The following is a 15,821-nucleotide window of genomic DNA, read 5'->3' on the forward strand; positions in this document are numbered from 1 at the left end:
CCACCCATATTGTGGTTGGAATCTACCAAGGGGCGGTGGAGGCAAGGACTCTCACAACACTTAAGGAGCGCCTGGATGGGCATTTGAACCACCAAGGCATAGAAGACTTTGGGCTGAAATGCTGGTTAGTGGATGGGATTAGTGGAGATGGGTATGTGGAGATGGGTATGTGGAGATGGGTGTGTGGAGATGGGTGTGTGGAGATGGGTGTGTGGAGATGGGTGTGTGGAGATGGGTGTGTGGTGATGGGTGTGTGGAGATGGGGGTGTGGAGATGGGTGTGTGGAGATGGGTGTGTGGTGATGGGTGTGTGGTGATGGGTGTGTGGAGATGGGGGTGTGGAGATGGGGGTGTGGAGACGGGGGTGTGGTGACGGGTGTGTGGTGACGGGTGTGTGGTGACGGGTGTGTGGTGACGGGTGTGTGGTGACGGGGGTGTGGAGACGGGTGTGTGGAGACGAGTATGTGGTGATGCGAGTGTGGTGATGCGGGTGTGGTGATGGGTGTGTGGAGATGGGTGTGTGGTGATGGGGGTGTGGAGATGGGGGTGTGGTGACGGGTGTGTGGTGACGGGTGTGTGGTGACGGGTGTGTGGAGACGGGGGTGTGGTGACGGTGACGGGTGTGTGGTGACGGGTGTGTGGAGACGAGTATGTGGTGATGCGAGTGTGGTGATGCGGGTGTGGTGATGGGTGTGTGGAGATGAGTGTGTGGTGATGGGGGTGTGGAGATGGGGGTGTGGTGACGGGTGTGTGGTGACGGGTGTGTGGTGACGGGGGTGTGGAGACGGGTATGTGGTGACGGGTGTGTGGAGACGAGTATGTGGTGATGCGGGTGTGGTGATGGGTGTGTGGAGATGAGTGTGTGGTGATGGGGGTGTGGAGGTGGGTATGTGGAGATGAGGGTTGTGGTGATGGGGGTGTGGAAATGAGTGTGTGGAGATGGGGGTGTGGTGATGGGTGTGTGGAGATGGGTGTGTGGAGATGGGTGTGTGGAGATGGTGGTGTGGTGATGGTGGTGTGGTGATGAGTATATGCAGATGGGTATGTGGTGATGGGGTTGTGGTGATGAGTATGTGGTGATGGGTGTGTGGAGATGAGTATGTGGTGATAGGCTTGGATATGGCGGGCCGAAAGGTCTGTTTCTCTGCTGGATTACACTGAGACCTACTACTCCCTCGGTATCACAGAATGTTGCTATCTTCCTCATGTCTCTGCCAAAGCTGGCACCATTCCAGTGAGCTTGTGTTATACCGTATGCTGGGCAAGGTCTGGATTTCTCTGTAGTAGTGCCTGGAATTAAATACAACACCCTAGCTGAGACTTCAAGTGTATTTTATTAAGATTGACCATAACTTCCTTGCTGTTCACTGCTCTAATAATACACCAGACTTCTAAACTAAGTCTATATATTGTGTTGAGATGTATGCTTTCATTTGCACATGTTGCTCTTCATTATTCCTTCATTCCCTTTATATTACTCCCATTTACCACATCTTGCCTCTCTTCATTCTCTGGCTCACTGTCAAATAGGAATGACGTGCAAATGACCTATGCTGGTTGCACTTCCCAAATTTACGCCTCTTTCTCATGCACTGCACACTTTGGAGGATGCGGCCAGTGTTTGTGGGAGGCAGGGAGCACCGTCTGTTTGAGGAAGTGGGTGGTCACCATTGAAAATCGAACCCCAGCAAGTTGAGGTACGGAACCTGAGCTGAGCTGGTCTTCAACCAGTTACTGAGCTGATAGTGAATGCTGCTCTCTGTCCATGGTCAACACCAGATGTTAAGCTGAAGGCCCTACCTAAATAGCCACATTGTGGAAACTGTGGGGCTGTGTGACATTAAACCTTTGGTGCAGTGGGTCAGGTGATTAAACCTGCATCCGGCCCTGTTCTTGTGGTCTCAGGCCTCTCTCTTAGCTGCACCAAGAAAATTCTTTCTCCCTCCTGGCCGCCTCTGTGATCTTTAGCCTCCTCCAGGATATGTGTCTATTATCATTACTCGAGGACATCTTAAAAAGATGGCAACCCAGGAAGGTAGATCAATCATTAAGGGCCTTCACCCTCTGGGACATGCTCTCTTCTCATCACTACCTTCAGGGAGGAGGCACAGGAGACTGAAGACCCACACTCAACTTTTTAGGAACAGCTTCTTCATATAAGTAATAACGAAGTATTTTTTATGTCTTGCAGGACATTGCTGATACAAAACAACAATTTTCATATAAACCTGATTTTGATCATGAATCCGATGTGATATCAAAAGTAAATACACATTGATGTTTCATCTCAGTATAGGGAATTGTGTTGCTTAAAACTGAAGGACATTTTGAACTTGTGGAAGCTTTGCAAAGCGCTGATGTGTTGCTGGGTAACGTGTGGATTCAGAAACACATTGCCATTGTAGGAGTCGCTCTGTCTGCTAAAACTCATCATCAGGATTACTTACTCCATCAGGCTGCTTGATGCAGTCAAAAAAAGAAGTGACAGTGATGTTTTTGAGTTTTGTAAATTATCTTTAGCCTCCTCCAGGTGAATTGATTATGGGGAGCAAGGACATGGCAGACCAATTGAATAATTACTTTGGTTCTGTCTTCACTAAGGAGGACATAAATAATCTTCCAGAAATAGTAAGGGACAGAGGGTCCAGTGAGATGGAGGAACTGAGCGAAATACATGTTAGTAGGGAAGTGGTGTTAGGTAAATTGAAGGGATTGAAGGCAGATAAATCCCCAGGGCCAGATGGTCTGCATCCCAGAGTGCTTAAGGAAGTGGCCCAAGAAATAGTGGATGCATTAGTGATAATTTTTCAAAACTCGTTAGATTCTGGACTAGTTCCTGAGGATTGGAGGGTGGCTAATGTAACCCCACTTTTTAAAAAAGGAGGGAGAGAGAAACCGGGGAATTATAGGCCGGTTAGCCTAACGTCGGTGGTGGGGAAACTGCTGGAGTCAGTTATCAAGGATGTGATAACAGCACATTTGGAAAGCGGTGAAATGATCGGACAAAGTCAGCATGGATTTGTGAAAGGAAAATCATGTCTGACGAATCTCATAGAATTTTTTGAGGATGTAACTAGTAGAGTGGATAGGGGAGAACCAGTGGATGTGGTATATTTGGATTTTCAAAAGGCTTTTGACAAGGTCCCACATAGGAGATTAGTGTGCAAACTTAAAGCACACGGTATTGGGGGTAAGGTATTGGTGTGGGTGGAGAATTGGTTAGCAGACAGGAAGCAAAGAGTGGGAATAAACGGGACCTTTTCAGAATGGCAGGCGGTGACTAGTGGGGTACCGCAAGGCTCAGTGCTGGGACCCCAGTTGTTTACAATATATATTAATGACTTGGATGAGGGAATTAAATGCAGCATCTCCAAGTTTGCGGATGACACGAAGCTGGGTGGCAGTGTTAGCAGTGAGGAGGATGCTAAGAGGATGCAGGGTGACTTGGATAGGTTGGGTGAGTGGGCAAACTCATGGCAGATGCAATTTAATGTGGATAAATGTGAAGTTATCCACTTTGGTGGCAAAAATAGGAAAACAGATTATTATCTGAATGGTGGCCGATTAGGAAAAGGGGAGGTGCAACGAGACCTGGGTGTCATTATACACCAGTCATTGAAAGTGGGCATGCAGGTACAGCAGGCGGTGAAAAAGGCGAACGGTATGCTGGCATTTATAGCGAGAGGATTCGAGTACAGGAGCAGGGAGGTACTACTGCAGTTGTACAAGGCCTTGGTGAGACCACACCTGGAGTATTGTGTGCAGTTTTGGTCCCCTAATCTGAGGAAAGACATCTTTGCCATAGAGGGAGTACAAAGAAGGTTCACCAGATTGATTCCTGGGATGGCAGGTCTTTCATATGAAGAAAGACTGGATGAACTGGGCTTGTACTCGTTGGAATTTAGAAGATTGAGGGGGGATCTGATTGAAACGTATAAGATCCTAAAGGGATTGGACAGGCTAGATGCAGGAAGATTGTTCCCGATGTTGGGGAGGTCTAGAACGAGGGGTCACAGTTTGAGGATAGAGGGGAAGCCTTTTAGGACCGAGGTTAGGAAAAACTTCTTCACACAGAGAGTGGTGAATCTGTGGAATTCTCTGCCACAGCAAACTGTTGAGGCCAGTTCATTAGCTATGTTTAAAAGGAAGTTAGATATGGCCCTTGTGGCTACAGGGGTCAGGGGGTATGGAGGGAAGGCTGGGTTCTGAGTTGGATGATCAGCCATGATCATAATAAATGGCGGTGCAGGCTCGAAGGGCCGAATGGCCTACTCCTGCACCTATTTTCTATGTTTCTATGTTTCTATGATTAAATTTCAGAATAGGAACTGACAAGGTACTCAGATATTGACAAGCTATGGCATACACTGCACTGGAGACTCCAATGAAGTTCCAAAGGCAAGAGAAAATCTGCAGCTGCTGGAAATTCCATCCTGATGAAGGGTCTCGGCCCAAAACATCGGCTCTTTACTCTTTTCCATAGATCTCCCTGAGTTCCCTGAGTTCCCTCAGCGTTTTGTGCATGTTTAAAGTTCGAAAGCACTGATCTGTGCTCTTTCCTGTGTACTGAATACAATGAGCATGTTGTGAGTTTGTTGACTCCATTTGATAATGCATTAATTTTTCTCAAGCTGCTTCAATGAGGAGGAACATTCAGAACCTGCCCAATTTATAAGTTGTGTTTCAGTACTTCATTTGCAGAGAAACAACAGATCAATCCTAATAACGTGGCTGTGTGTCCACAGTCACATGTGACCAAATGGATTTTTGAGGCAATTAATCACCATGTTGAGCTTCCCAGAGATTTCAATTTCTTCAGCCAAAACCTCACCTGAGATTGAAATTAGAGGCACATTAAAAGGGTTCCTCTTACCAAAAGTCACTTTGTCACTTATCATTTCCTGTCAGTCGCCTCATGTACAGATACTGCTGCACCTAGTGTCACTTTATGTACATACCATCAGTCCATGTATGTAAGAAATCTTATGTATAAACAGTTACATTCAACAGTTACATGTACATTGTTTTATAGGATTGCTTTTATGTTCATTGTGCTTTTATGCTTTGCGTTCTATTATGATATATCAGATCGGAGTAACAACCATTTTATTCTCCTTTCCACTCGTACTGAAGGATGGCAACAAGCAATCTTGAATCTTTCTTCTATAGCATGATCCCAAGCAGTCACATTTGACCCTGTTTGGCCCATTTCGCTTCAAGTCTTTCCTGCCATGTAACTGCTCTTTAAAGTGTTGTAATTATTGCCATCCCTACCACTTGTTACATATAGCCAGCACCCTCTGTGTGGAAAAAATTGCTCCTTGGGTCCCTTTAATTGTTTCCTACTCTCACCTCAACCATATGCCTTCAGTTTTGGACTCTCCTACGCTGAGGATAAGATTGTGGTTATTTGCCTTCTCTGTGCTCCTCATGATTTTGTACATCCCTATAGGGTCACCCCTCAGCCTCTGAAGATAACGCCTTGTGAATCCCTAATATTGATTGGCACTTGATTAGTTCCAAGGGTTTAGATGGGGCAGAATTTGTTAAGTGTGTCCAGGATGGATTCCTGTCACAGTATGTGGACAGACCGACCAGGGGGAATGCCATACTAGATCTAGTAGTAGGTAATGAACTGGGTCAGGTCACAGATCTCTCAGTGGGTGAGCATCTGGGGGACAGTGACCACTGCTCCCTGGCCTTTATAATTATCATGGAAAAGGATAGAATCAAAGAGGACAGGAAAATTTTTAATTGGGGAAAGGCAAATTATGGAGCTATAAGTCTAGAACTTGCGGGTGTGAATTGCGATGATGTTTTTGCAGGGAAATGTACTATGGACATGTGGTCGATGTTTAGAGATCTCTTGCGGGATGTAAGGGATAAATTTGTCCCGGTGAGGAAGATAAAGATGGTAGGGTGAAGGAACCATGGGTGACAAGTGAGGTGGAAAATCTAGTCAGGAGGACGAAGGCAGTATACATGAGGTTTAGGAAGCAAGGATCAGATGGGTCTATTGAGGAATATAGGGAAGCAAGAAAGGAGCTTAAGAAGGGGCTGAGAAGAGCAAGAAAGTGGCATGAGAAGGCCTTGGCGAGTAGGGTAAAGGAAAACCCCAAGGCATTCTTCAATTATGTGAAGAAAAAAAGGATGACAGGAGTGAAGGTAGGACCGATTAGAGATAAAGGTGGGAAGATGTGCATGGAGGCTGTGGAAGTGAGCGAGGTCCTCAATGAATACTTCTCTTCGGTATTCACCAATGAGAGGGAACTTGATGATGGTGAGGACAATATGAGTGAGGTTGATGTTCTGGAGCATGCTGATATTAAGGGAGAGGAGGTGTTGGAGTTGTTAAAATACATTAGGACAGATAAGTCCCCAGGGCCTGACGGAGTATTCCCCAGGCTGCTCCACGAGGCGAGAGAAGAGATTGCTGAGCCTCTGGCTAGGATCTTTATGTCCTCGTTGTCCACGGGAATGGTACCGGAGGATTGGAGGGAGGCGAATGTTGTTCCCTTGTTCAAAAAAGGTAGTAGGGATAGTCCGGGTAATTATAGACCAGTGAGCCTTACGTCTGTGGTGGGAAAGCTGTTGGAAAAGATTCTTAGAGATAGGATCTATAGGCATTTAGAGAATCATGGTCTGATCAGGGACAGTCAGCATGGCTTTGTGAAGGGCAGATCGTGTCTAACAAGCCTGATAGAGTTCTTTGAGGAGGTGACCAGGCATATAGATGAGGGTAGTGCAGTGGATGTGATCTATATGGATTTTAATAAGGCATTTGACAAGGTTCCACACGGTAGGTTTATTCAGAAAGTTAGAAGGCATGGGATCCAGGGAAGTTTGGCCAGGTGGATTCAGAATTGGCTTGCCTGCAGAAGGCAGAGGTTGGTGGTGGAGGGAGTACTTTCAGATTGGAGGATTGTGACTAGTGGTGTCCCACAAGGATCTGTTCTGGGACCTCTACTTTTCGTGATTTTTATTAACGACCTGGGTGTGGGGGTAAAAGAGTGGGTTGGCAAGTTTGCAGACGACACAAAGATTGGTGGTGTTGTAGATAGTGCAGAGGATTGTCAAAGATTGCAGAGAGACATTGATAGGATGCAGAAGTGGGCTGAGAAGTGGCAGATGGAGTTCAACCCGGAGAAGTGTGAGGTGGTACACTTTGGAAGGACAAACTCCAAGGCAGAGTACAAAGTAAATGGCAGGATACTTGGTAGTGTGGAGGAGCAGAGGGATCTCGGGGTACATGTCCACAGATCCCTGAAAGTTGCCTCACAGGTGGATAGGGTAGTTAAGAAAGCTTATGGGGTGTTAGCTTTCATAAGTCTAGGGATAGAGTTTAAGAGTCGCGATGTAATGATGCAGCTCTATAAAACTCTGGTTGGGCCATACTTGGAGTATTGTGTCCAGTTCTGGTCACCTCACTATAGGAAGGATGTGGAAGCATTGGAAAGGATACAGAGGAGATTTACCAGGATGCTGCCTGGTTTAGAGAGTATGCATTATGATCAGAGATTAAGGGAGCTAGGGCTTTACTCTTTGGAGAGAAGGAGGATGAGAGGAGACATGATAGAGGTGTACAAGATAATAAGAGGAATAGATAGAGTGGACAGACAGCGCCTCTTCCCCAGGGCACCACTGCTCAATACAAGAGGACATGGCTTTAAGGTAAGGGGTGGGAAGTTCAAGGGGGATATTAGAGGAAGGTTTTTTACTCAGAGAGCGGTTGGTGCGTGGAATGCACTGCCTGAGTCAGTGGTGGAGGCAGATACACTAGTGAAGTTTAAGAGACTACTAGACAGGTATATGGAGGAATCTAAGGTGGGGGCTTATATGGGAGGCAGGGTTTGAGGGTCGGCACAATATTGTGGGCCGAAGGGCCTGTACTGTGCTGTACTATTGTATGTTCTATCCTTTCTGCACAATGTGCTGGTTGGTTAATTGGCTACTTCCCCCTCCTGTATGTTACAGGCAAAAGAATCAAAGGAAAGTGAATGGTCCAGTTCGAGAAAGAAAAAGTTGCAGGGGCATAGGAAAGGGGAATAGGCTGATGGGATTCTTTTGCATGGGCTGGTGTGCACCCAAAGTGCCAAATTGCCTGCTATATTGTACTAAGTAAGTGTAAGTACAGAAGTTTCAAGAATTGACTTTTCAGTAAAGTAAACCTTTAGATGAATGATAAATTGAGTACTCTCGAAGATTGATGCAAGCAATCAGCCGTTATTATGTCAGAATAATTGACTGCTACTTGGTTATGGGTTCAAATCCCGCTCCATGTCCTGAACACTGACCGTGCAGTGAAAACTAAGAAGGCTCGATAGAGGTGTATAATGTTTCAGGAGTGGACGGCCAGTGCTTTTTATCCAGGGTGGCAATGGCTTATTCTGAGGTGTCTACATTTGGGGCATTGAAGAGACCTTTAGGTGGGCACATGGCTAAAAAGGAGGGTCATGGGCTGAGTAGGAGGGAAGGTTAGGCTGGTTGTGGAGTAGGTTAATAGGTTGGCACAACATCAAGGGCTGAGGGTCCATACTGTGCTCTGTCGTTCTGTGTTAAAGATGAAGAGATAAAGGGCTTTATTTGTCACCGAAACATACAGTGAAATGCGCTATTTGTAATAAATCAAATTAGAGAGGATTGTGCTGGGCAGCCTGCAGGTGTTGCCATACTTCCAGCATGAACATAGCATGCCAACAACTCACTGACCCTAATCGTACGTCTTTGGAAGGTGGGAGGAAACCGGAGCACCCGGAGGAACCCACAGTCACCGGGAGAGCATATAAACTCCTTACTGACAGCTATGGGAATCGAACCCTATCTTACAGTTGATGTAGTAAAACAATTGTGCTAACCGCTATACTACAGTGCCACCCCTCGCTGAATTGGGCAGGATGTTAAACTGAGACATTGCTGTTTAGTGGGCTAGTGGTCCCATGGTACATATCAAAGAGCAGAGTTCCCCATATCCTGACCAATCCAACACTTTAGTAGACTGATGAACTGATTTGATGTTTGTGACTGATACTGCCACAAAATTTACACCTTTTTTTACATATATGATTATGTGACGTTCCAGTAATTGTTTCTGGCAAAGAAAATGCCTTTATATAATTGTTGGTTTTTGCCCACATAAATAAGTTTGTAGTCAACAGTGTTTGAGACCACTTTTGCAAATTTTGTTCCAATACAGATCCCAATTTCCACAACATATTTGTGGTGTGAGGTACAATGGTTACCACAATGATGAGGGAGTTAGATAGGTAGATAGATATATGTAATTAATCCCGAGGGAAATTTGGTTTTGTTACAGCCGCACCAACCAAGAATAAAGCGTAAATATAGCAATACAAAAAACCTCAACAATCAAACAACAAAATGCAAAACTATGCCAGATGGAAAATAAGTCCAGGACCAGTCTATTGGCTCAGGGTTTATGACCCTCCATGGGAGGAGCTGCACGTTTGATGGCCACAGGCAGGAACTGACCCTCCACGGGAGGAGCTGCACGTTTGATGGCCACAGGCAGGAACGACCTCCCATGCCGCCAAGTGTTGTATCACGGTGGAATGTGGCCTAAGTCCAACAGTAAAAAGTTCAATATCCAGTCTGCCAACACGTTCCTCGATCGTAATATACCCCGGATTGCACCATCACCATGACAATGTCATCACGTCAGGCCAGCCTCTTAAAGTGAAACCCCAATGCAATGTTGCTGGTTGTGAATTATGTACATTTCTCGCAATTATATTATCCTACACAAGCTCCCCCCCACACCCAGAATTCACTAAAACCGGCATGATGAACCTGTCTGGAGCTTGGAGAAGCTGCCCAGCTTGGGTCCTGTGTTCCAGAGGTGCGTTGACACGCTTATTCATGATCACGGCATGGCAGTGGAATACTCCAAATCTTGTTGGGCCAATTTAAAATGATCTACTGGAATACATTCAGGTTTATCCCTCTTATCTATCATAAAAGTCTTTTCTCTCCATTCCAAAATGCAGAACGGGCCATCGTAAGGGGACCTAAGGGGATATTGGTGTGCATCATGGCAGATGAAAGCAAATGAGGCAGACTTCAGGTCAACAGGTGTTCATCTAGTGATCTGAAGGTCGCTAGTTCGAGCCTCAGCTGTGGCAGCGTGTTTGTGTCCTTGAGCAAGGCACTTAACCACACATTGCTCTAGTGTCTGTGTGAGGAGTGGCGCCCGACACAGACTTCCAATCTGCACCTCGTCAGGCATGAAAATGCCTGATGCAGGCCTCTCTCATGGTCTGAGTCGATGGTCCCCCCCCCCCACCCCACTCAGGTTGACAGGAATCCATGTATGCTATAGGAGGTAGGAATAGATGAAAAGGAATTGAATTTACCCAGGAGGGTGGAAAGCTGTGAGAAGTTGACCAGGCGGTTGTGGCATCAGGAAGGAAATCACCTGGCACTCATAATGGCTGCCCATATACCAACTCTGCCACAGAAGACTGTGGGTTCTCTTTTGGAGCTGTTCTGAGCCCCAGCAGGACCCATGGGAGACGATCATGCCAACACTCATCGGTCAGGGAAGCCCTCAGAGCGGCCTTTAAGGATCAGTAAAACTGCTCAAATAGGCCATTCAACTGCAGGTGATACCCCATGAAGCCTAATGCTGAGAGTCTGGGACATCGCAGCCGAGAGGTCTGATGTGAATTGGGTACCACGGTCAAAGGAAATATCAGATGGGGTGCTAAACTCAGCAACCAGGGTGCAGATGAATGCCAAAGCCACATCTGTGGCTGTCCCCAATGCTAGAGGGATGACCTCTGGCCACCTGGTGATACGGTCCACCATGGTAAGGAGGTCCGTGAAACCACAACAGGGGAAGAGGATCAACAAGGTCCACATTGACATGGTCAAACTGTCATTCAGGGACCTCAATAGGTGCCATTAACACCTGAATATGGCGGTTAATTTTTGCCTTGCTGCCACGCCACACAAGGCTGCTGTCCAATCATGCAGCCCTTTCTGAGGCCATGCCAAACAAACTTTGGTGCAACCAGTTTCTGTGAGGCCCTCTGGCCTAGATGCAAGAAACCATACATGGAATCGAAAGCAATCCATCTCCAGTTTGCAGGCACAATGGGGCGAAGGCAACTGGTTGAGACGTCGCACAGGAGAGAAACCCCAGCTACCCTGAAGTTGATGTCAGCCGACTGCAGTCCTGTGACTGCTGTTCAGTAAGACTGAACCTCTGTGTCAGTAACGTGGTTGGATACCAGGCTGACAGAGTCAGCCCCTATGTGTACGGCCTCAACGGCTGGCCGTGAGAGGCAATCACCCATGGCATTATTTTTTTTCCCCTTGATACATTGTATATCAGTGGTAAACTCGGATACGTAGGCCAGGTGGCGTTGCTGTCGTGCAGACCGTCTGATATTTTGGCCATTGCGTGCATGAGGGGTTTGTGATCAACTAACGCTGTGAAGTGGTGGCTCTCTAGAAGAAAACGAAAATGGCGGACAGTCAACTAAAGGCCGAGAAGCTTACACTCAAACTGGCTGTACTTCCTTTTGGGGGTGGGGACGTCTACCAGTGAGGTTTTGCAGAGCTTGAAGTGCCTAGGGTCAGGGCAATTTCCAGAATTTCAGGCAGTCCCAGTGCATCTCCCCTTTAACAGGTGAAGGCTGGTTTTAAATTGTGCTGGCTATCATTAAACTGGGTTTCATTCCAATGAATACAAACAGTCAAAAGCCTGGTGTGCACTGGCCGCATGCACCTGTCATTGAAAAAGTAGGTAGCACAGACAGGTCAATGGGTGAAGGTTAATGGCAAACCCAATACTTCCATTTTGTGAGATACTCACTTTAACATTCTTTTGATTCCTGCAGCAGTATAACCCTTCCCTCACTCTTGTAAGGTTATGAGGCTTCTATGTTCTGATGTAATTTGGGAAGCGCTAAGAGGGGTTTATATTTTTTTCCAGGCTCGTACATGAGAAGTGAGTGTAACACAACGGTATACCCAGATTGTCATCCTTGTGGAAACGGCACCTACCAGCAGCAGTGGAACAAGAACAGTTCCTGCAAGAAGCACTCGTCTTGTGATCCTGGTAAGCGTCTTTTACCTTTATTAGTCACTTTGCGTTTAATAATAATTTTCCATCCCTGTCATTGGCAAACATTGGAAAATCTGCAGGTGCTGGAAATCCGAGCAACACCACCCACAAAATGCTGGAGGAACTCAGCAGGCCAGGCAGCACCAGTGGAAAGGAATAAAGAGTCAATGTTTCGGGCCGAGTCCCTTCATGAGGACTGGAAAGAAAGGGCAGAAGGAACCGGAATGGGAAGGTGGGGGGGGAGGGGAATGAGTCCAAGCTAGAAGATGATAGGTGAGGGGGAAGGCAGGTGGGTGGGGAAGGGGAAATGAAGTGTGAAGTTGGGAGGTGATAGGTTGCAAAGGTCAAAGCACTGAAGAAGAATTAATAAGAGGAGAGTGGACCATGGGAGGAAGGGAAGAAGGGGAAGCACCAGAGGGAGGTAATAGGTGATAGGCAGGTGAGAAGAGAAAGGGTAAGAGGGGAGCCAGAATGGGGAATAGAAGAAGAGAGAAGCAGGAAGAGGGAGCAGCGGATATGAGGTATTCATAGAATAGTACAGCACAGTACAGGCCCTTCGGCCCACAAGGTTGTGCCGACCCTCAAACCCTGCCTCCCATATAAGCCCCCACCTTAAATTCCTCCATGTACCTGTCTAGTAGTCTGTTAAACTTCACTAGTGTATCTGCCTCCACCACTGACTCAGGCAGTGCATTCCACGCACCAACCATTCTCTGAATAAAAAACCTTCCTCTAATATCCCCCTTGAACTTCCCACCCCTTACCTTAAAGCCATGTCCTCTTGTATTGAGCAGTGGTGCCCTGGGGAAGAGGCGCTGGCTATCCACTCTATCTATTCCTCTTATTATCTTGTACACCTCTATCATGTCTCCTCTCATCCTCCTTCTCTCCAAAGAGTAAAGCCCTAGCTCCTTTAATCTCTGATCATAATGCATACTCTCTAAACTAGGCAGCATTCTGGTAAATTTCCTCTGTACCCTTTCCAATGCTTCCACATCCTTCCTATAGTGAGGTGACCAGAACTGGACACAGTACTCCAAGTGTGGCCTAACCAGAGTTTTATAGAGCTGCATCATTACATCGCGACTCTTAAACTCTATCCCTTGACTTATGAAAGCTAACACCCCATAAGCTTTCTTAACTACCCCATCCACCTGTGAGGCAACTCTCAGGGATCTGTGGACATGTACCCCCAGATCCCTCTGCTCCTCCACACTATCAAGTATCCTGCCATTTACTTTGTACTCTGCCTTGGAGTTTGTCCTTCCAAAGTGTACCACCTCACACTTCTCCGGGTTGAACTCCATCTGCCACTTCGCAGCCCACTTCTGCATCCTATCGATGTCTCTCTGCAATCTTTGACAATCCTCTGCACTATCTACAACACCACCAACCTTTGTGTCATCTGCAAACTTGCCTACCCACCCTTCTACCCCAACATCCAGGTCGTTAATAAAAATCATGAAAAGTAGCGGTCCCAGAACAGATCCTTGTGGGACACCACTAGTCGCAATCCTCCAATCTGAATGTACTCCCTCCACCACGACCCTCTGCCTTCTGCAGGCAAGCCAATTCTGAATCCACCTGGCCAAACCTTCCCTGGATCCCATGCCTTCTGACTTTCTGAATAAGCCTACCATGTAGAACCTTGTCAAATGCCATCTTGGACAATGTCTCCCATCCACTACATAATGTACTGGGTGGGCACAGGAGTACATTCAGCCAGAGACTCATTCCACTGAGATGCAACACAGAGCGCCATAGGAAGTCATTCCTGCCTGTGGCCATCAAACTTTACAACTCCTCCCGTGGAGGGTCAGACACCCTGAGCCAATAGGCTGGTCCTGGACTTATTTCATAATTTCCTGGCATAATTTACATATTACTATTTAACTATTTATGGTTTTATTACTATTTATTATTTATGGTGCAACTGTAACGAAAACCAATTTCCCCCGGGATCAATAAAGTATGACTATGACTTACTAAAATCCATATAGATCACATCCACTGCACTACCCTCATCTATATGCCTGGTCACCTCCTCAAGGAACTCTATCAGGCATGTTAGACACGATCTACCCTTCACAAAGCCATGCTGACTGTCCCTGATCAGACCATGATTCTCTAAATGCCCAGAGATCCTATCTCTAAGAATATTTTCTAACAGCTTTCCCATCACAGATGTAAGGCTGACTGGTCTATAATTACCCGGACTATCCCTACTACCTTTTTTGAACAAGGGGACAACATTCGCCTCCCTCCAATCCTCCGGTACCATTCCCGTGGACAACGAGGACATAAAGATCCTAGCCAGAGGCTCAGCAATCTCTTCCCTCGCCTCGTGGAGCAGCCTGGGGAATATTCCGTCAGGCCCCGCGGACTTATCCGTCCTAATGTATTTTAACAACTCCAACACCTCCTCTCCCTTATGCTCCAGAACATCAACCTCACTCGTATTGTCCTCACCATCATCAAGTTCCCTCTCATTGGTGAATACCGAAGAGAAGTATGCATTGAGGACCTTGCTCACTTCCACAGCCTCCATGCACATCTTCCCACCTTTATCTCTAATCAGTCCTACCTTCACTCCTGTCATCCTTTTTTTCTTCACATAATTGAAGAATGCCTTGGGGTTTTCCTTTACCCTACTCGCCAAGGCCTTCTCATGCCCCCTTCTTGCTCTTCTCAGCCCCTTCTTAAGCTCCTTTCTTGCTTCCCTATATTCCTCAATAGACCTATCTGATCCTTGCTTCCTAAACCTCATGTATGCTGCCTTCTTCCACCAGACTAGATTTTCCACTTCACTTGTCACCCATGGTTCCTTCACCCTACCATTCTTTATCTCACCCGGACAAATTTATCCCTAAGATCCTGCAAGAGATCTCTAAACATTGACCACATGTCCATAGTACATTTCCCTGCAAAAACATCATCCCAATTCACAACCACAAGTTTCACCCACACCCACAAGCATCATAATTTGCCCTTTCCCAATTATAAATTTTCCTGTCCTCTCTGATTCTATCCTTTTCCATGATAATGCTAAAGGCCAGGGAGTGGTGGTCACTGTCCCCCAGATGCTCACCCACTGAGAGATCTGTGACTTGACCCAGTTCATTACCTAGTACTAGATCTAGTATGGCATTCCCCCTAGTTGGCCTGTCCACATACTGTGACAGGAGTCCGTCCTGGACCCACTTAACAAACTCTGCCCCATCTAAACCCTTGGAACTAATCAGGTGCCAATCAATATTAGGGAAGTTAAAGTCACCCATGATAACAACCCTGTTATTTTTGCACCTTTCCAAAATCTGCCTCCCAATCTGCTCCTCTGTATTTCTGCTGCTACGAGGGGGCCTATAGAATACCCCCAGTAGAGTAACTGCTCCCTTCCTGTTCCTGACTTCCACCCATACTGACTCAAAAGAGAATCCTCCTACATTACCCACCCTTTCTGTAGCTGTAATAGTATCCCTGACCAGTAATGCCATCCCTCCTCCCCTCTTCCCGCCCTCTCTATCCCTTTTAAAGCACTGAAATCGAGGAATATTGAGAATCCATTCCTGCCCTGGTGCTAGCCAAGTCTCTGTAATGGCCACTACATCATAATTCCATGTATGTATCCAAGCTCTCAGTTCATCACCTTTGTTCCTGATGCTTCTTGCATTGAGGTACACACATTTCAGCCCTTCTACCTTACTGTCTTTACACTGTTTATTCTACTTCTCTTT

General features: G+C 46.6%; 1 protein-coding gene across 1 annotated transcript in view; it reads left to right on the forward strand.

The window, feature by feature from the left end:
• Nucleotides 1-15,821, forward strand: part of LOC134342921 (tumor necrosis factor receptor superfamily member 5-like) — a 99,116-nt gene that overhangs the window by 46,168 nt on the left and 37,127 nt on the right. The window contains exon 3 of the mRNA XM_063041623.1: nucleotides 11,956-12,081. Within this exon, the coding sequence (XP_062897693.1) occupies nucleotides 11,956-12,081 (126 nt within the window). The remainder of the gene's footprint in view (nucleotides 1-11,955; nucleotides 12,082-15,821) is intronic.

This window comes from Mobula hypostoma, chromosome 2, assembly GCF_963921235.1.
Source record: "Mobula hypostoma chromosome 2, sMobHyp1.1, whole genome shotgun sequence".
Lineage (NCBI taxonomy): Eukaryota > Metazoa > Chordata > Chondrichthyes > Myliobatiformes > Myliobatidae > Mobula > Mobula hypostoma.